The 22,350-nt window shown below is 43.4% G+C and overlaps 1 protein-coding gene across 1 annotated transcript in view; it reads right to left on the bottom strand.

The window, feature by feature from the left end:
* The window catches only part of DNAH12 (dynein axonemal heavy chain 12), a 169,013-nt gene that overhangs the window by 45,715 nt on the left and 100,948 nt on the right, over positions 1-22,350 (bottom strand). Inside the window, exons 47-53 of the mRNA XM_077821355.1 lie at positions 14,599-14,679; positions 11,681-11,857; positions 10,061-10,192; positions 4,401-4,490; positions 3,081-3,221; positions 1,644-1,885; positions 1,144-1,291 (exon numbers count right to left, since the gene is read on the bottom strand). Of these exons, the coding sequence (XP_077677481.1) occupies positions 1,144-1,291; positions 1,644-1,885; positions 3,081-3,221; positions 4,401-4,490; positions 10,061-10,192; positions 11,681-11,857; positions 14,599-14,679 (1,011 nt within the window). The remainder of the gene's footprint in view (positions 1-1,143; positions 1,292-1,643; positions 1,886-3,080; positions 3,222-4,400; positions 4,491-10,060; positions 10,193-11,680; positions 11,858-14,598; positions 14,680-22,350) is intronic.

Here is a 22,350-nt window from a genome sequence, read left to right as displayed (position 1 = left end):
GCAGGTACTGTGCAGCAATAATTTCTTCAGTAAAGCCCCAGCTATACAAATAAATGTGCTAGCACAGACCTCTGCACCCATGAGGAACACCACTGACTTCAGTGGAACAATGGGATTCTGTACAGGTACATAGCTCAAAATTAGTGCATCTATTTGCAGGATTGGGACCTAGCAGCAGCTAGGGCTAGCAACATCCAACAACAAAATGGAAGTTGAAAGGCCCTGATCTTGCAAAGGGAACATTCTGGTCCTGTGTTAGCCCTATTGGTCCCTTTGCAGCCTAAGCCTTTATCTTCCACCTTGTCCTCCACCATACTTCAGGTTCCAGTACTGCAAACAGATGCCCCATGGAGTCCGACTGAAATCAGTGGGATGCTGTATGAGAGTAAGGGTCCATCTGAGCAAATCCCTTTGCAGAATCAGGGCCTTACATTGTGACTTGATATTTCGTTCTGCAAGTATGCAAGCCCTTTTCATGCAACCACTTTTAAAATGTTTTAAAGGGAAGAAGCACAGTTTAACAATGCTTAACATGTTTGCATCCACACTACAAACTTAAAAAATGTTTCATATTTATCCATCCAAAACTTAGGTTTGGAAACACAGTAAAGGAGCACCATCTCAAACACGGTAGTGTTTAAAATGGTTTATTTAAATGGTTTACTTGAAAGGCTTTAGTTGGGGACAGGGCTAGTATCAGGATAGCTAAATTTGAAAAAATTCTTTTGGTTTGTGCTTGGGTTGGACAGACTAGTTAGCACTGTGCCATCCATCTTTAATGTAGCTGCACTTTAGTTTGTAAAGTGGTTGCTTTATTTATTTAAGGCCAGTTTCTGAAGTCCTCTCAATCATTACTTAGTCCTTACTCACATGAAACTCTCACTGAAGTCAATGGGTCAACATCAGATCATTTCTGGTACACCAGTGTAAACCTTGAGTAAATCCACTGAATTCAGTGAATTACTCCAGATTTACAAAAGTGTAAATCAGCAAAATTTAAACCACTCACTTTAATATGATTTTTTACTAAGTAGACACCAAGTGAAAAATCAAAAATTTCAGGATTTGGCCCACAGATTGTAAAGCACTTTGGGATCTACTGGGATGAAAGATATTATTTAAATCTAAGATAAACTTTCTAACCTTGCACAACTTGCTCCAGTCTTTAGTACACTCTTGTCGAAAGGCACTAGTGAAAGCACCCAAATAAGCTATCACTCCAGCTGATATCAGAACATCTCCTGTCAAATTATCATATGTATTTTGAAGATCATTTGCAGCATTACACCATCTATGGATAAGCAAAGATACCATATAAAATTCCTCTATATTGGTAGCATTAACAGAGTACATCATCAACACAAGAAGTGTTTTCCCTTTATGTTAAAGGTGAATTGCAAATAAATAATTTAAACATTGTGTTTGTACCCTTGGATGTTGCTTTGAAGACTGCCTCAAATGTTTTGGTGAGTATTTTTTAGTCACAATATTGGGTCCTTTGACGATCTTTGAAGGACCTGATTTCCCCAGTCCCCAAATGAGGATACAGGGATGCAAAAGTTTAAGGCTCAGAGAACTAAAGCTCAGGTTTTGTCTCTGCTTTTGGATGCATGTTCAAATGAGCATTTGTATTTACATCTGACCTTGATTTTTCTCCACCCAGTCCTCCAATCAGCTTCTCTGCTCTTTCTAGTTTCTTAGCACACAGATCCACCTGGAATTCTAGACGAGCCTTTTCTTCAGTTTTCTCAACAAAGGTTTGTTGCAATTTTGCCAAATGATTCTCCACTGCTGCAAGTTCAGCTCTCTTCTGATTCAGTAATGCCATAGTTTCTGCTAAGGACTGCTGGGCCTCCGCTAGACGGGCTTTTTTGGGAGCAACCACCTGTTCAATTATAATTAATGCAGGGATGCTAAATCCATATAGTTTACTAATATATAAAGTTCTGTATGTAACACTTTGGATCAATATTCCAAGGTAAGGAGGAGCATATTTTATTATATTAATACTTGTGAAAACGAATAGGGAGGTGGGTCCTAATATACTAAATGCACTATGTTTTTTGAGAATGAAGCTTAGGAAGCATAGCCAACTAACAATGTATATTCATTCTAAATTACTTGAATAAAAAATTAAAATTAAACTGGCTCAGAATCTTGTTGTATTAAATTAATAAATTAAGTTGCATTACCGAGGCAGAAAACATACTGTATTGATGCTTGCCATAAATTTGTGTCCAACGTTGGACACCTTATATTGTTATTATAGCAGCAATGCTAGTATCATTGATAAAGAAAATTACCGAAGTGAGATAAACAAGGATTAAAGCAGACATAATTTTTTCTCTAAGTTAAAACTTAAAACAAAAAAAGACCAATACAAAAATCCTCAAAACAATATCGTTCCAAAGTACCATTCATTGGCTAAAAATAATTACTTGATTTATGATTTGATTTTCAATACCCATTTACAGATGGCAATTTAGGTTATATTGTTTGAAGGAAGAAAAAAAAACATACAAATATTTTTCATGGTTTTCTAGAAGAATGAACATATTTCTGTTCTATTTAGTGGTGTGTGTAGCCTATGGCAGAGATTCCTCAGCTATTTAATTCTTTGGATTTCTCTGTAAGAGAAAGTCTCCTGCATGGACTCTCTCTCTCCATTCAACACCCCCTTTTTTCCTTGCTTGATTCTCAAAATATTTAATTATGTAGACCACCCACTCCCCATGGACCTCCTGGATCACAATTTTAGATATCCTTTTTTATTGTATAAGCAGAAAATAAAAGTATGATTATAGTTTTTGACAGACTTTATAGTACTTTATTTTAATCTGTATGCTGCTTCAGTAAAAACATCTCTTATCTTCATCAAATCTGACAGCTATTTTCATCTTCACAGTAGTCCCAGTCCTCTGTTAAATTTGAAAATATATGTCCTAAATTTATTTTCCAGTGAAGAACTTTTATTTCAGTTTAACTGCAATCATAATAAGTAGCTTAGTCTTGCAGTCCTCATGTGTGTGTAGCTTCCAATAAAGCCAACGGGAGTTTTCAGGACTGGACTCAACACGTACCTTAGCAACTCTGTCATACACTTCCATAGCCATAATCCATTTACACAAACCCTCAGCTGCGGAGGATGCTTTAGCCACCTTAGGTGGATCAAACTCAGGATTAGTCAGATATTCAGAACGAATCTTCTGCATGACAGTCACCTACATGATAAAAACATTACAGCCATAGGAAAACTTTATTTTTCTAAGGCCCAGTTTTGCCACCCTTACCATGCTGAACAGTACCTTAACTCCACAAGTTGATCAACTGACATCACTAAGGAATTACTCAATATGGGTAACTGTGACAGAGTCCAGCCCTAATTTGTTTCTCTGATTTTCTCACTGTCTGCATTCTTACCAAGCTTCCCTCCTCGTTAGATCGCCATCCTTTGTGTCTTTCTTCAAGTCTTATTTTAAGTTGCCCCTCCTTCTGAAACAAATGCATTCCCTTTCTTCTTTTATATTCTTCCTTTGAATTTACTTATTTCAGCAAAGCTTTTTAATGATGATCCCCAAAGTTATCTCTACTGAATGAAGACTGGATCTTCAACCAGAGTATGTGAATGAATTACATTGCCTGTGCCTACTTCTGGGCCCAATCTTGTGAGATACTAAGCACTCAGCAACTTGTAAGGATCAGGCCCTTAGACAATAAGTTCCCTGCAAGCAGAGGTCATATCTTTATATTGCGCCCTTGTACATTTCGAGGCATATAATCATACCATGTTATCCACACTGTCAGATTTAATCTATATTTCAGATAAACAGTTTTTTTAAATGAAATAAAAAAACCCACTGATATATTTAGTCCTTTCAAAATTAAATAAAATGTATTATGCCAGACCTGACTTCGTCATAGCTTCTCTGGTAAACATACAGGGACTGATTTAGTAAAGCTGGTACAAAGAGATGTTACTTACATATTTTGAGCTGGGTAAATCTAGGTACAGAACTTGTCACTCAGGCAGCTAGCAGGCAGTGGTACAGACATCCCCTACAGGGTACTTACTGGGGGATAACTCTAAATCCTGCTGGAATGCCATAGGAGGCACCACCGGTAGGAACCACTGAGAGGAGGAGTTGAATCACTGTATTTCCAGTCTGCCCTGGCCGTGCACCCTTCTTGGACAGTGTCATTCACTTCTCAGATGGCACTTGCTCCTAAAAGCCCCCAGAATAACTGAGCTTGCAAGCTGCTGTGTGCTGACACAATTCCCTCTTCCCCATATAGTTTATTTCCATGAAAGCCCAGGGTGAATTTACCCCTTGGTGTAATATCTTCCATACATGTTTTTGGAGCAGATTTCATTACTCAAAAGACATTAATCAAACACTTACTGGAATGTTATCCTTGTCATACTCTCTAAGATCCTTTAAGAAATTCATGTCACCCAGAACTTTCTTGCTAGGCCCCCAGTAATCCAAGACCTACAATGGAAATTAGGGAAGAACTTTTAAAACTTTTAAATCAAAATGAATTCATAAATATCCTCTAATTAACAGACAGGCATGCATGGAAAAGAGGCGACTAAGGGAGGATATGATAGAGGTCTATAAAATCATGAGTGGTATAGAAAAAGTAAATAAGGAAGTGTTATTTTTACTCCTTCTCATAATACAAGAACAAGGGGCCATCAAATGAAATTAATAGGTAGCAGGTTTAAAACAAACACAAGGAAGTATTTTTTCATACAACGCACTGTCAACCTCTGGAACTCCTTGCCAGAGGATGTTGTGAAGTCCAATACTGTAACGAGGTTCAAAACGGAGCTAGCTAGATTCATGGAGGATAGGTCCATCAATGGCTATTAGCCAGGATGGGCAGGAATGGTGTCCCTAGCCTCTGTTTGCCAGAAGCTGGGATTGGGTGATAGGGCATGGATCACTTGATGATAACCTGTCTGTTCATTCCTTTTGGGGCACCTGCCATTGGCCACTGTCAGAGGACAGGATACTGGGCTTGATGGACCTCTGGTCTGGCCAGTATGGCCGTTCTTATGTTTTTATGTTCATGCTTATTACAGAAGGTTGGTAAAAGTCAGATTGCAGCATGTTTAAGGATTTAGCCCAGACTGTTTATATTTTGAAGCTTTAATATACTACTAATCCAAAGCATTTGCCACTAAGGTCGATTTTATAGAAGTCGATCTATAGTAAGCGATTTTATACAGTAGGTCATGCATGTTCCCACTAAGGGCATTAGGTCGGCGGAGTGCATCCTCAATACCGTGGCTAGCATCGACTCACGGAGTGGTGCACTGTGGGTAGCTATCCCACAGTCCCTGCTGCCCACTGGAATTCTGGTTTAAACTCCCAATGCCTGATGGGGCAAAAACATTGTTGCAGGTGGTTTTGGGTACATGTCGTCAGTCTCCCCTCCCTTCCTCCCTCCTTGAAATCAATGGCAAACAATCATTTTGCACCTTTTTTCCTGGGTTATCCATGCAGACGCCATAGCATGGCAAGCATGGAGCCCGCTCAGCTGCACACTGCTTTTGTGAGCCTTGTAAACACCTCACGCATTATCCTGCAGTATGTGCAGAGCCTAGCTAAGAATGAGGAAGATTGTGAGCAGGATATGGACACAGACGTTCCTGAAAGCACGGGATGTGGCAACTGGGATATCATGGCGGCACCGGAGCATGTTGATACAGTAGAACACCGATTCTGGGCCCAGCAAACAAGCACAGGCTGGTGGGACCACATAGCGTTGCAGGTATGGGATGATTCCCAGTGGCTGCGAAACTTTCGTATGCGTAAGGCCACTTTCAAGGAACTGTATGAGTTGCTTTCCCCTGCCCTGACAGTTGAGAAGCGAGTGGTGATAGCTCTGTGGAAGCTTGCAACGCCTGACTGCTACCTGTCAATTGGGAGTCAATTCAGAGTGGGCAAATCTACTGTGGGGGCTGCTGTGATCCAAGTAGCCAGGGCAATCAATACCCTTCTGCTAAAAAGGGTAGTGACTCTGGGAAATGTGTAGGTCATAGTGGATGTCTTTGCTATAATGGGATTCCCTAACTGTGGTGGGGCGATAGACGGAATGCATATCCCTATCTTGGCACCGGACCACCTTGCCAAAGAGTACATAAACCGCAAGGGGTACTTCTCAATGGTGTTGCATGCACTGGTGGATCACAAGGGCCGTTTCACTGACATCAATGTGGGATGGTCGGGAAAGGTGCATGACGCTCACATATTTCGGAACTTTGGGCTGTTCGGAAAGCTGCAAGAAGGGACTTTTTTCCTAGACCAGAAAATTACCACTGGGGATGTTGAAATGCCAATAGTTATCCTTGGGGACCCAGCCTACCCCTTGCTCCCATGGCTCATGAAGCCGTACACAGGCAGCCTGGACAGTAGTAAGGAACAGTTCAACTATAGGCTGAGCAAGTGCAGAATGGTGGTAGAATGTACCTTTGGACATTTAAAAGCTCACTGGTGCTGTTGCTGACTAGGTTAGACCTCAGCACAACCAACATTCCTATTGTAATTGCTGCTTGCTGTGTGCTCCATAATATCTGGGAGAGTAAGGGGGAGACGTTTATAGCGGGGTGGGAGGTTGAGGCAAATCGCCTGGTGTCCAATTTTGAACAGCCAGACACCAGGGCAAATAGAAGAGCACACTGAGGTGTGCTGCGAATCAGAGAGTCTTTGAAAAACAGTTTCATGACTGACCAGGGTATGGTATGACAGTTGTGTGTGTTTGTCCTTGATGCAAAGCCTCCTCCTTTGTTGAATGTACTTCCCTGTAAGCCAATCCCCTTCCCTCCCTTCAACCACAGCTGGCACAGGAAATGAAGTCCCTATTGTTCTGAATCCATTCATTCTTTATTTATTAAAAAAAACTTGAGATCACTGACAACGCTGACTAGTAAAAGGTAACCTGGGTATACAAAGGGTTTGATAACAGGGTGAGGTTGGGGAGGAGGGAACGACAAGGCCACATTGCTTATTGCAGCCAAACTACAAATCAAAGAGGTCTGAATGACAGCCTTCTGTTGCTTGGGCCATCCCCTGGAGTTGAGTGGCAGGGTGCGCGAAGCCTCCCCACCCCCCGTGTTCTTGGGCATCTGTGTGAGGAGGATATGGAACTTGCCGAGGAGGGCAGGCGGTTACACAATGGATGCAGCAGGGGTCTGTACGCCAATTGCCTTTCCTGCAGCTCCACCAGATGCCTCATCATGTCTGTTTGCTCCCCCATTAGCCTCAGTATCTCCTCCTGGGTGTTCCGATCACGCTCACTGTATGCTTTCCTGGCCTCTGCCACCGAATGCCTCCATGCATTCAGCTGTGCCCTATAAGTGCGGGAGGACTGCATGAGATCTGAAAACATGTCATCGCGAGTGTGTTTTTTTCGCCTTCTAATCTGCAATAACCTCAGGGACAGAGTTGATGCAGGGAGCATAGAAGCATTTGCAGCTGCAGGGGGGAAAAAAAAGAAGAGTAGACTTTTAAGAAGATACATTTCTGAGAACAAAAGGGAGATTCTTTCACAGTGAATCAAGCAATTCACAGCAGACAGCACATGTGTTTTAGGTAAAAGGTCGCATTTTGTCTTTTACATTGAGCGCCTGCCGGTATGGTGACACATCACACACAGATGGGAAACAGAATTTGGTTTCCAGGCAGCCATGGTAAACCAAAGGGTACGTTAGGTTGGCTTCTTCCACGTTCATAACATGTGGGAATGGTTTCAAACTGCAGCGCCCTCCTTTCCCAGAGCAACCAGTGCCAGTTGGGTTTGCTGTTTAAAAGGAAGGGCTGCAGTTGCCGTTTAAAAGGAGGGGCTGCTGTTTTGGGGTGGATGTGCAGCACACCCCTCTCCCTGCCCCCACATGGCTATTCTCTGGGATGATCCATTTTAGACAAGCCCAAACAGCCCAGCATGCCTGGGGTCTAATGTGTGGGGGATCACCAAATAGAGGGGATTACTGTTGCCTTACAAAACTTCCCTCTTTCAACCAGGTGACCATGAATGATATCACCATCCTGAGGCTGACGCAGAAAGATAAAGACTGAATGTTGCATGAATGCTACCAAAACCCAGGACCATTCGCTGCCATGCTTTGTGCTGCAATGATTCCAGATCACTTGCTACTGGCTTGGTGTGGTAAAGTGTCCTACTGTGGAGGATAAAATAAGGCAGCCCTCCTCAGAAACCTTCTGCAAAGGCTTTCAGAGTACCTCCAGAAGAGCTTAATGGAGATGTCCCTGGAGGATTCCCGCTCCATCCCCAGACACATTAACAGACTTTTCCAATAGCTGTACTGGCCGCGAATGCATTCCAATTGTTCAGGGCAAATCAAACATTAAACACAATTGCTTTTAACCCCTATAGTTTCGTTACAAATGTGCACTCACCAGAGGTGCCTTCTCCACCTTCAGGGTCCAAGAACAATACACTCTGGGAGGGTATTGGCTCCAGAGTGAGGAAAAGGTCCTGGTTGCCGGGGAGAACGGATTTTCTGCTTGCCTGATGTGCATTCTCCCCCTCCTCCTCAAAATCCTTAAAGTGTCCACGAAGAGCGTTGGGGTACTGGTAGGGTCCCGCCCTAGAATGGCATGCAGCTGATCACAGAAGCAGTATGTCTGGGGCTCTGACCCGGAGCAACCGTTTGCCTCCTTTGTCTTTTGGTAGGCTTGCCTGAGCACCTTAATTTTCATGTGGCACTGCTGTGTGTCCCTGGTGTAGCCTCTGTCCATCATGCCCTGTGCGATTTTGACATATATATCAGCATTTCTTCTGCAGGAGTTCTGCATGCAGATTCTTCTCCCCATACAGCAATCAGATCCAGTGTCTCCCATTCCCTCCATGCTGGAGTTCGTTTGCAATTTTGGGGGGACTGCATGGTCACCTATTCCGCTGAGCTCGCCACGCTGACTAAACAGGAAATGAAATTCAAAAGTTCCCGGTGCTTTTCGTGTGTACCTGGCTAGTGCATCAGAGGTGAAAGTGCTGTCCAGAGAGGTCACATTGGAGCACTCTGGGATACATCCCAGAGGCCAATACCATCAAATTGCACAGCGCTGCATCTATTGTACCCCAAATTCGACCCAGGAAAGTCTATTTTAGCACTACTCCCCTTGTCAGGGAAGAGTACAGGAGTTGATTTTAAGAGCCCTTCAGGTTGGCGGAAGGGGGTTGGTTGTGTAGACACATTCATTCCACAGTATGCATCCGATGAAGTGAGCTGTACCTCACGAAAGCTCATGCTCAAATAAATTGGTTAGTCTCTAAGGTGCCACAAGTACTCCTTTTCTTTTTGCGAATACAGACTAACACAGCTATTACTCTGAACCATTCATTATAAAATCCACCTAACCTGGCTAAATTCGACCTAACCTCGTAGTGTAGACCAGGCCTTAGTTTCCTCGTGTATGTTATTAATATAAGGCCCATCTTCCCTAATGTTCTAATGTCAAAGCAATGTTCTTTTCCAAGACAGAAAGGAAAGAAATCCAATGGGGTCACATGGTATGAAGATGAAATCTCCTTGAGGATGGAATCAGCCACAGAGAGAGGAGTCTGTCGGACCAAATATTTCCCTAGACCAGACTTAAAAATCAAATAGTGATTGTGGGGAAAAAGACCCTTTACTCTGATGATCAGGGGGTACCCCTTGTACAATAAGGGAGTTCTGCCTGATTCACCACCTGTAGAGGCTAAGGCAAGAGTCCACTTAACTGCCCTGTGTCTACAACAGCAGTAGCAACTCTCAGGGAGAACGACAGATACAGGACCAGGAGTCACAGAAAGCAGAAAATAGTGAACTCTCCACTCCTCCACAAGCTATTCTGTAGTTCCACAACAGGTGGATTGGAAGCTGAAGCTGTCTCCTTGCAGATGTACAGCCTGCATCGATGGTTTTCTTGAAGGCTGCAAATGTGTGTCTAGTTTATAGGGACCTATATTTTTCATTTGAGAAGAACTGCTATTGATGAACAAATATATTAGAAAAATTACATTCTTATTTGAAATTTGCTTTCTGCCATTTTACCTTGCCTCCAGTCCCGGCAGGATCTGTAATTCTTTCAGGTTTTATATCTTTCATAACACAGACGGCAGCCATAACTAGTTTGACACCAGATGGAGGATTCTTCATTGATTTCACAATTGTTATATCAGATGGCTAAAACAAAAGTGACATTTTAAAAATAAAATGTATTGATTTACAGTTTTGTATCTCGTACACAAAATACATTAAGCTCAATATTCATAACAAAAGAAAAAAGGATTATCAATTTCTCATGACCAAGTAGCATATATGTAGTGAATAAAAACAGAAATGAAAGGAATTTTAACACTGCACACAATAAATATAAGAATAATTATAGGGTTTGTTTTTTTACAAGGGATGATTTGAAAACATATAGTTAATATTGCCTGAACACAAGAAAAATCCACCCTACAGCAACTTTTTCTTATACATGGGAGATCAAAATTAGATCAAGTTTAGTAACTGTAAACAAACCATACAAAAATCCAAGACTAGGTCAAAAGATTTCTTTGGTACTTATCCCGAGGTGGCACACAAGAACTCTCATATGTTTGGCAAGTCCAAATGAACAGTTCCTGCAGGTATTTTCTCTACAATACTGTTCTAAAGTCTGGTAACGGAGTCATAATGGTGACTCTGAAAAATTCAAGATCCAGAAAATTCTTAGCCACATTATAATTTTAAAACAAAAATGTAAGCGCTGGATTCCTTGAATGGACATCCCTAAGCTTAGCTAGGTGGCGAAATTAAACACCAATGTTAATATGTCGATTTTGTGTAGTGCCTAATACAGCTCCAGTCCTGCCAATATGCTTGTGCTTAGCTTTAGGAATGTGATTAGTCCCATGAAAGAACTGAATCAGACTACATGTGAGAGTTAAGCATGTATAAATGTGTTTGTAAGATCTTAATCAGGATTCCTCTTCTCATCTATGTTTTTTTGTGTAGTAATGGCCAGGTGGTTTCCTAAAGCAACAGATTTAGGGCCTAATCCTGAGATTAGGGCCTAAAGCTGAGCATTTCCTGAGAGACCTCAACTTCCACTGACTTCATCAGGATTTGAGGGTGCTCAACATCTTGCAGGAGGAACACAGCTCCTTGCATGATCAGACCCACTCATTCCAAAAAGATGATAAAACAAAGATATACAGAGTGGTGCTCAAAGAAGTTTGTGACTAAGCAGATAGAGAAAACCTAAAGCTGAGATGGACCAGAAAAAAGAATAAAGGACAGAACCTAGTAGCTAGAGAGATGGGAGCCAGGGAAAGAAGGGAGAGTGACATACTGCCTTGGGAAAGTATTTATAAAGAAAGTCTAGGGACAAAAAAAAAAAAAAAAAAAAATCACACAGGCTTTCAACTCTCAAGCAGAGAAGATATCTGAAAACTGTTTTCTCAGAAGTGCTTTCTGTGTCACATGACACAAACAAGTATGTTTTTTAACAGATTTCCTAAATTCAGAAGAAGAATTTGTGATTACCCAGATGTCAAAAACTGAGAATTTTAACCTTTTTCAAACCTTTTCTTCTTTTCTCCTTAATATGTTCTTTGGCAAATAACCCAAAGTACACAGAAAAATTAAATAATTTTTTAAAGTGCCACTTTTAAAAATTTAGCTCGCCTTAAGGGTGTCAAGGGCAGAAAGTGCAGCCTCTAGCGCTGGAATTGCCTCTGCCAGGTCACTCTCACACTCATTCTTCAGTTCCTGGGCTTCCGCGGCTTTTTCTGTAGCAATCTCTTCATCTATTTTCACAGTTTTACTTTTTGCTTCCACTTCTGCCGATTCCTTCTCTATAATCTAAAGAAAACACTCATGAGCAGAATTCATCGAACTTGCCACTGAATGGTGTTTATTCAATCAACTGTCTGGGGCTATGATGTAGAGCATCTATAAAATAATTTTGGTTTACTTCTTTGTCTTTTTCAGTAGGTTAGTATTAGAATCATTATTAATTTATGTGACACTGACCTGCATAAAAAATTGTTTTCTCAAAATAAACTGAAAAGAAAAGATCTGTAGGTAATGGGAATTTTGTAGGAGTAACATAACATCTCTGTGGACCCACGTCAACAGCTAGCAGAATCAAACAAACATAAGCAGTCTTAGATTTGAAATTGGAACTGAGAGACATATAAAAGGTGTTCTTTGCACTAAATAAGGGCTTTATATCCCTACAATTTTGAAATTCCTACCAAGAAACCCACCACTACGTGCACTAAGATTGCAGTTACTACAAATAGCTGTTTTTACAATACTTTTACAGTGAAAAAGGCCACAAGTTTACCAGGCGATTTTGTTGTGCCTCATGCTGCAACTTAAAAATGGATTTGTAATGTAAAATGATTTTTACAGGCCCCTAGTCTGTAATATAGACTATACCTATTGTGTTTTTTTTTTTTTTTTTTTTTGAGTGAAGAGGCCATCACTTGATTCAGGGCAATGACTCCCTCCCATTTCTGTCAATCTGACGACCAGTTTCCCTCAAAGCTTTTGGGTGTTGGGGACTCTGACCTGGAATGCAGATTTGTCAGAGAAGGCGGAATGTACTGGAATGCATTTTTAGAAAGCCATTTTTAAGTAACAGCCAAGTTGACAAAAAAGTCAAGAAAGACTTCTGTCTATTTGGTACTACAGTTACTGTAAGAGCATCCACGTACATCTACTAAGAGAGAGTTAAACTACCAAAATCCATGAAATTTTAATGAGAGTTGGGCACCCTACTTCCTTAGGCTCTGTTGAAAACCCCAGCCTATAACCTTAGGCCATGTCTACACTAGTAGGACTTCAGTGGTACAGCTGCACTGGTATACTACACTGGCAAAGTGCTCCGAGCATGGATGCAGTTTATACCAGCAAAACTGAGCTTTTGCCAGTATAGCTTATTCCAGCCCCATTGAGCAAAACAAGCTATACTAGCAAAAGTGCAGTTTTATCTGTAAACTGCAATCACTAGGGGCTTTTGCCAGCATAGTTATATCAGTCAGGGAATCAAACCTCTGACCAGCATAGCTATACTGGCAGACGTTTTTAGTTTAGATAAAGCATCAATGTGTAACCACAGGCGCTTCAAAAACAAGAACAAAGCTTTTATCTTGAACTCATCTCCCTTGTAAGACAGACAGCATACAATAGCATAATTATACTACCCCTTTCAGGAATTCAGTGTAAAGCTCCTCCATGAATAACTGAGATTCTGAGGTATGGACAAATATATTGTACAGTAAGTACTCTTCATTAAAAACTAATTGCTTTGCAAGTGGCATTATGGATCTGTAATATTCACACAAACGCTGTACAATGTGCTTTCACGGGATTACTTAGGCTTTATCTACACTACAGAGGTAGGTCGACATAAGGCAGCTTATGTTGACCTAACTATGTTAGTGTTTACACTACATATCCTGCTGATATACGTGCTTTACTACACTGACATCATAACTCCACCTCCACGAGAGGGCTTACGTCAGTGTAGTTAGGGTGACACGGTGTCTGTGTAGACACTGTGTTTCTTATGTTGCCTGTTGGTTGTCATTCTTTTCCGCTGGAGCCGTGAAATTAAGAAGAAAGCGATCTCCCGAGCCAGGCTGCTACCAGGTTCTCTCCAAGCCAGACTGCCACCCAGGCTCCCGGCTTGGGCTGCCGCCCGGGCTCCCCACTCTCCACTGGGAGCCCTGCTGCCCCTCCTCCCGGGATCCCAGTTCCCCAATCCCCACTGGGAGCATGGCAGCTGACTGGACTCCAGGCGTGGATCTCCCTGCTGGAGGTGACAAGCCCTGGGTGGCTTCTCCTCTGTTCCTGGCTGGAAAAGGGGAGGCAAGAAGCCCAGGTGGTTGCCCTCTGCTCCTGGCTGGGAGTGTGAAGGCAAGAAGCCTGGGTGGCAGCTGGGCTCCCAGCAGGGAGCTGAATGGAGCTGAAAGCCCTGGTACTCAGCTCCCCACACTGCCCCTCTTCAGTTGGTGGAAATGCTCCTAGTGAGGATGCACGCCACCAACAGAAGGAAGGTAATGTGGACACCAGCCACTGCAGTAATTACTGTGGTGGCTGTAAGTTGACTTAACAGATCGAGTTAAGACTGTAGCGTAGACATGCCCTCATATTAAGAAGGCAGCACAAAATGTGCATTTATATATTCAGTATTTTGGAGTTATACTACTCATTAATTAGTCTTCAGATCATACATAGGAATGGCCATACCTGACTATTCATGAGTCAAACTCAACAAAGCTGGTGCAAGACATTAAAAAGTATATCCTATGGAATTAGCTATGTCCATTATGCTCCCAAGGGGATTCATTCTTGCAGATTATTTCTGTCTTTTCTCCCCATCAGGATATCATTATGGGAGACAGCTTTACATTCTGCTGGGCTTTCATAGAACTTTACCAGCAGGAGCCTCTAATGGGAACCCTACTTCCCCAGATTTCCTGGAAACCCCACCTTATCAACATGATAGTTGCTAATTAAAATAATAATTTAATCATTACAAATAACTCAAATTATGTATTTCAGCATTAAACAATATATTTGCTTAACTCTACCTTCATCATATTTGCATTATCCACTTTAGCCTCCTCCAGTTTGGGTTGCAGATCAACTAGTTCTTGCTTCATTTCACCAACCTAGATGGACATTTCTTTATAAAATTATCACAGTAGCAGTAAATGCTGATGCTAAAAATATAGCAAATAATAAGTGGAAAGTTTAACATTTAAATACAGTATAAAATCAAATATGGGTACTATATTTAAAAGAACCCCATAAAAACTTGTTATATTCCCTGAAAACAGGCTCAAACATTAGTGACAAGAACCTGTGGTTTAAAAATTAGAGAAACATCAGTACTATAAATACATAAAATTACTACATATAAGAACAGTGGGTGAAATCCCATTGATTTTAAATGGGGCCAGGATTTGATTTAGTGATATTGATTTTAATAATTTAAGCAAGCCTTTTATATCAAAACAAAGAAAACACTGCAGAAAGATTAATATTATAGTGCTCAATTCTGCAGCCCTTTGGTTTCATGGAGTCACATCCATGCAAGCACTTACTTAGATTGTAAGTTCTTTGGAGTACAGACCATCCCTTTATTATATATTTGCATAATGCCTAGTACAGTGGAGCCACTGTCTCTAGGCACTATCACAATATAAATAAACAAACAATGATGTCTGCAGAAAAATGGAAAAGTCAGTTTATCTTGGTCTTATGTTTTAAGACTGTGCTAAAAGCAGTGACCAGTGAGATACACTTTGCATGAAGGGAATGACATAGGTCACAATTCCTGGGTATAAAAGACAAAAGAACAGGCTGTTCAGGTCTGGTCCATGTAGGTATACGTATTTTCTACATACGAAGAAAAATATCCTGGCTCTATTTTTAAGATTGCAGCCTACTTTAAAACGTAGTAGCCTTTGGCCTTGCCTACACTATGAAATTACTCCGATTTTACAGAAGTCGATTTTTGGGAACAGATTGTATGAAGTTGAGTACATGCATCCACACTAAGCACATTAATTCGGTGGTGTGCGTTCACAGTACCGTGGCAAGCGTCGACATTGCAAGAGGTGCACTGTGGGTTCCTATCCCACAGCTCCCGCAGTCCCTGCTGCCCATTGGAATACTGGGCTGAGCTCCCAATGCCTGATAGGGCCAAAAATTTGTTGCGGGTGGTTATAGGTAAATGTCATCAGTCAACCCTCCCTCCGTGAAAGCAACGGCAGACAATCATTTTGTGCCCTTTTCCCTGGGTTGCCCGAGCAGACACCATAGCACGGCAAGCATGGAGCCCATTCATGGAGCCCAAGAAGAAAGCCAAGGAAAGTGTGGGCCCCTTACTGAATGAGGGAGGCAACCTAGTGACAGAGGATGTGGAAAAAGCTAATGTACTCAATGCTTTTTTTGCCTCTGTTTTCACTAACAAGGTCAGCTCCCAGACTGCTGCGCTGGGCATCACAAAATGGGGAAGAGGTGGCCAGCCCTCTGTGGAGATAGAGGTGGTTAGGGACTATTTAGAAAAGCTGGATGTGCACAAGTCCATGGGGCCGGACGAGTTGCATCCGAGAGTGCTGAAGGAATTGGCGGCTGTGATTGCAGAGCCATTGGCCATTATCTTTGAAAACTCGTGGCGAACCGGGGAAGTCCCGGATGACTGGAAAAAGGCTAATGTAGTGCCAATCTTTAAAAAAGGGAAGAAGGAGGATCCTGGGAACTACAGGCCAGTCAGCCTCACCTCAGTCCCTGGAAAAATTATGGAGCAGGTCCTCAAAGAATCAATCCTGATGCACTTGCATGAGAGGAAAGTGATCAGGAACAGCCAGCATGGATTCACCAAGGGAAGGTCATGCCTGACTAATCTAATCGCCTTTTATGATGAGATTACTGGTTCTGTGGATGAAGGGAAAGCAGTGGATGTATTGTTTCTTGACTTTAGCAAAGCTTTTGACACAGTCTCCCACAGTATTCTTGTCAGCAAGTTAAGGAAGTATGGGCTGGATGAATGCACTATAAGGTGGGTAGAAAGCTGGCTAGATTGTCGGGCTCAACGGGTAGTGATCAATGGCTCCATGTCTAGTTGGCAGCCGGTATCAAGTGGAGTGCCCCAGGGGTCGGTCCTGGGGCCGGTTTTGTTCAATATCTTCATAAATGCTCTGGAGGATGGTGTGGATTGCACTCTCAGCAAATTTGCGGATGATACTAAACTGGGAGGAGTGGTAGATACGCTGGAGGGGAGGGATAGGATACAGAAGGACCTAGACAAATTGGAGGATTGGGCCAAAAGAAATCTGATGAGGTTCAATAAGGATAAGTGCAGGGTCCTGCACTTAGGATGGAAGAATCCAATGCACCGCTACAGACTAGGGACCAAATGGCTAGGCAGCAGTTCTGCGGAAAAGGACCTAGGGGTGACAGTGGACAAGAAGCTGGATATGAGTCAGCAGTGTGCCCTTGTTGCCAAGAAGGCCAATGGCATTTTGGGATGTATAAGTAGGGGCATAGCGAGCAGATCGAGGGACGTGATCGTTCCCCTCTATTCGACATTGGTGAGGCCTCATCTGGAGTACTGTGTCCAGTTTTGGGCCCCACACTACAAGAAGGATGTGGATAAACTGGAGAGAGTCCAGCGAAGGGCAACAATAATGATTAGGGGTCTAGAACACATGACTTATGAGGAGAGGCTGAGGGAGCTGGGATTATTTAGCCTGCAGAAGAGAAGAATGAGGGGGGATTTGATAGCTGCTTTCAACTACCTGAAAGGGGGTTCCAAAGAGGATGGCTCTAGACTGTTCTCAATGGTAGCAGATGACAGAACGAGGAGTAATGGTCTCAAGTTGCAGTGGGGGAGGTTTAGATTGGATATTAGGAAAAACTTGTTCACTAAGAGGGTGGTGAAACACTGGAATGCGTTACCTCGGGAGGTGGTAGAATCTCCTTCCTTAGAGGTTTTTAAGGTCAGGCTTGACAAAGCCCTGGCTGGGATGATTTAACTGGGAATTGGTCCTGCTTCGAGCAGGGGGTTGGACTAGATGACCTTCAGGGGTCCCTTCCAACCCTGATATTCTATGATTCTATGATTCTACGATTCAGCTCACTGCAGCAGTTATGACCATTATAAACACCTTGCGCATTATCGTGCAGTTTATGCAGAACCAGACCCTGAAAAACCAGGCGAGGAGGCGACAGCAGCGTGGTGACGAGAGTGATGAGGACATGGACACAGATTTCTCTAAAACCACAGTCCCCAGCAATTTGGAGATCATGGTGTTAATGGGGCAGGCTCATGCCATGGAACGCCGATTCTGGGCTCAGGAAACAAGCACAGACTGGTGGGACCGCATAGTGTTGCAGGTTTGGGATGATTCCCAGTGGCTCCGAAACTTTTGCATGCATAAGGGCACTTTCATGGAACTTTGTGACTTGCTTTCCCCTGCCCTGAAAAGCGCAAGAATACCAAGATGAGAGCAGCCCTCACAGTTGAGAAGAGAGTGGCAATAGCCCTGCGGAAGCTTGCAACGCCATACAGCTACCGGTCGTTGGGAATCAATTTGGAGTGGGCAAATCTACTGTGGGGGTTGCTGTGATGCAAGTAGCCAACATAATCATTGAACTGCTGCTATCAAAGGTAGTGACTCTGGGAAATGTGCAGGTCATAGTGGATGGCTTTGCTGCAATGGGATTCCCTAACTGTAGTGGGACTATAGATGGAACGCATATCCCTGTCTTGGGACCGGACCACCAAGGCAGCCAGTACATAAACCGAAAGGGGTACTTTTCAATGGTGCTGCAAGCACTGGTGGATCACAAGGGACGTTTCACCAACATCAATGTGGGATGGCTGGGAAAGGTTCATGATGCTCGCGTCTGCAGGAACTCTGGTCTGTTTAAACGACTGCAGAAAGGGATTTACTTCCCAGACCAGAAAATAACTGTTGGGGATGTTGAAATGCCTATTGTTATCCTTGGAGATCCAGCCTACCCCTTAATGCCATGGCTCATGAAGCCGTACACAGGCACCCTGGACAGTAGTAAGGAGCTGTTCAACTATAGGCTGAGCAAGTGCAGAATAGTGGTAGAATGTGCATTTGGACGTTTAAAGGGTCGCTGGTGCAGTTTACTGACTCACTCAGACCTCAGCGAAACCAATATTCCAATTGTTATTGCTGCTTGCTGCTGTGTGCTCCACAATCTCTGTGAGAGTAAGGGGGAGATGTTTATGGCGGGGTGGGAGGCTGAGGCAAATCACCTGGTCACTGAATACGCACAGCCAGACACCAGGATGATTAGAAGAGCACAGCAGGAAGCGCTGCATATCAGAGAAGCTTTGAAAACCAGGTTCATGACTGGCCAGGGTACCTTGTAACACTTCTGTTTGTTTCTCCTTGATGAAAACCCAACCCCTTAGTTGACTAATTCCCTGTTAGCCACCTGCCCTCCCAACTTTGATCACAGCTTGCTTGCAAAGGAAATAAAGTCACTATCATTTAAAAACCATGTATTCTTTATTAATTGATTATAAAAATAGGGAGATAACTCACAAGGTAGCCCGGGCGGGGTGTGGGAGGAGGGTAGGAGGGAAGAAAAAGGCCACTTCAAAACTTATTGAATGACAGCCTTCTGTTGCTTGGGCTGTCCACTGGGGTGGAGTGGTTGGGTGCCTGGAGCCCCCTCCACCCCCTCCGCGTTCTTGGGTGTCTGGGTGAGGAGGCTATGGAACTTGGGGAGGAGGGAAGGTGGTTAAACAGGGGTTGCAGCAGCAGTCTGTGATTCTGCTGCCGTTCCTGAACCTCCACCAGATGCCAGAGCATGTCCGTTTGATTCTGCAGTAACCCCAGCGTTGCATCCTGCCTCCTCTCATCTTCCTGCTGCCACCTCTCATCTTGATCATCCCTCCTGTCCTCATATTCACTGGCTTCTTTCCTGTACTGTGCTACTGTGTCCCTCCACACATTCTGCTGAGCTCTGTCAGTGCCGGACGACTGCATGAACTCAGAGAACATTTCATCGCATGTGCGTTTTTTTTGCCGCCTTATCTGAGATAGCCTTTGGGACAGAGGAGGGAGGCTTGAAACATTTGCAGCTGCGGGAGGAAAAAAAGGGAGTGAAGTATTTAAAAAGATACATTTTACAGAACAATGGCTATACTCTTTCACAGTGAACAACACTATTCACTTGACATAGCACATGTGATTTCAGTACAAGGCAGCATTTTGCATCTTATATTGAGTGCCTGTGGCTTTGGTGTTAGAGATAACACACGCAGTGCCAGGCAACAGAATTCGGCTTGCAGGCGGCCATGGTAAGCCATAGTCTTTTGGCTTCTGCAACCTTCATAACAGCAGCGCCCTCCTTTCCCATACCAAGCAAAGCCCATTGAGTTGGCCACTTAGTGCTGCAGTTTTTGTGTTAACGTGCAGCAGCAGAAACCAAACTAACCCCCCCGCCCATCCAATTCTCTGGGATGATCGCTTTACCCCTCCCCCCACCATGTGGCTGGTATCAGGGAAGATCACTGCTAGCCAAACGCGAACAGCTCAGCGCCAATGGCCCCCACCCCCTACTGCTTGGCTAACTGCAGGGAGGATTTCTTTTCAGCCACAGGCAAACAGCCCAGTAGGAACGGCCACCTCTGAATGTCCCTTTAATTAAATTCCCTGTATTTCAACCAGGTTACCATGAACGATATCACAGGATACCTGAGGATAGTACAGAGAGATAAAGAATGGATGTTGCTTGAACGCCAGCAAACACTGGGGACCATACACTGCCAGGCTTTGTCATGTAATGAGATCAGATTACTTGCTACTAGCATGGTGTGGTAAAGTGTCCTACCATGGAGGACGGAATAAGGCTGCTCTCCCCAGAAACCTTCTGCAAAGGCTTTTAGAGTTTCATGGAGCTTTTAGAGCTTCATGGAGATGTCCCTGGAGGATTTCCGCTCCATCCCCAGACACGTTAACAGACTTTTCCCAGTAGCTGTACTGGCCACGAATACATCCCAAGTCCTCAGGACAAATTAATCATTAAAAAACGCTTGCTTTTAAAATATGTATTATATTTAAAAAGGTACACTCACCAGAGGTCCCTTCTCCGGCTTGGTTGAGTTGGGAGGCTATTTCAGTCAGGGTGATAAAAAGATCCTGGCTGTCAGGAAGAATGGTGTACTGTGTGCTCTCCTCAAGCTTGGTCGTCCTCCTCCTCATCTTCCCCGTCCGCAAAATCCTCAGGCATGGCGGAGAGTACCCCGTTATCAGAGTCCACGGACAGGGGTGGGGTAATGGTGGCGGACCCCCCTAGAATTGCTTGCAGCTCAGCATAGAAGAGGCATGTCTGGGGCTCTGTCCCGGAGCGTCCGTTTGATTCTTTGGTTTTCTGGTATGCTTGTCTGAGCTACATAAGTTTCACGCGGCACCGTGTTGCGTCCCTGCTGTAGCCTCTGTCCATCATGGCCTTGGACATTTTTTGAAATGTTTTGGCATTTCGTCTTTTGGAACATAGTTCTGATAGCACGGATTCGTCTCCCCATACAGCAATCAGATCCAGTACCTCCCGTTCGGTCCATGCTGGAGCTCTTTTTCGATTCTGGGACTGCATGGTCACCTGTGCTGATGAGCTCGCCTGGCCAAACAGGAAATGATATTCAAAAGTTCCCATAGCTTTTCCTGTACACCTGAACAATGCATCCGAGTTCAGAGTGCTGTCCAGAGCGGTCACAATGGTGCACTGTGGGATAGCTCCATCGAATTGTGTCCACACTAACCCTAATCTGAAACGGTGATGTCGATTTCAGCGCTAATCCCCTCATCGGGGAGGAGTACAGAAATCTATTTTAAGAGCCCTTTATGTCGACAAAAAAATGGCTTCGTTGTGTGGACAGGTGCAGGGTTAATTTGATTTAACGCTGCTAATTTCAACATAAACTCGTAGTGTAGACCAGGCCTTTGACTGACTGCCAATTTAATGAGGAAGTGAGAGATGAGTTGATGAAGCAGTGTTTGGATCCAGATCAAGTTTAGTACAGAGTTTGAGATCTGAGTCTGAGGCAAAATCAGGGTTAGGGTTCACATTTGGATTAGTCCATGCCATTATCTCACAAATTGTTCTCTGAGGGCTTGTCTACATGGGTTGTATGTGTGTCTACGTGTTAATCTGCATTAATTTGAATTAATCTGATATGAAAATGCCTGAGTACACATGACACAAATCATGAGAGCGCATTAACTCCAAATTCATTGCCAACACTGGAATCCTCTTTTAAAGTGCATTAATTTCAATGAGAATTGAATTAATGTGTTGTATTATTCATGTTCATGGACTGCTGCTGTGCACCACTTGGCAGTTCTCCAACTGCTATCCCACGCTGTTTGTGAGTGTCCATTACTGATCTGTGTACCTGTGTGCCTTTCACTATTCTGGGAAGTTGACCTGATGTACAAAGCTCTGTAAAAACTGGTACAAGGGCCAGAATTTGCCTTTTTGCTCCTGGATTCAAATACATCAGCATTGCTGTGATATAGAGTCATAGAGTTTAAGGTCAGAAGGGACCACCAGATCATCTAGCCTGACCTCCTGTATATTACAGGATGCCATCACCACCACCACCCGTGTACTAAATCCAGCAACTGAAAATTAGACAAAATATTACAGCCCACAAAAGACTGGACTGTGCCACAAGCAGAGAATAGGAGGGACCGAGGTGCACCAGTGCTCAAGCCCTAAAATAGCAAGGAAATGATTAATTGTTACATACCCAGATAATCCTGGCAAGTGACCGACACCCACATGCTGCA

This window comes from Eretmochelys imbricata, chromosome 7 (assembly GCF_965152235.1).
Source record: "Eretmochelys imbricata isolate rEreImb1 chromosome 7, rEreImb1.hap1, whole genome shotgun sequence".
Lineage (NCBI taxonomy): Eukaryota > Metazoa > Chordata > Testudines > Cheloniidae > Eretmochelys > Eretmochelys imbricata.
This window is presented reverse-complemented; position numbering and strand designations above follow the sequence as displayed.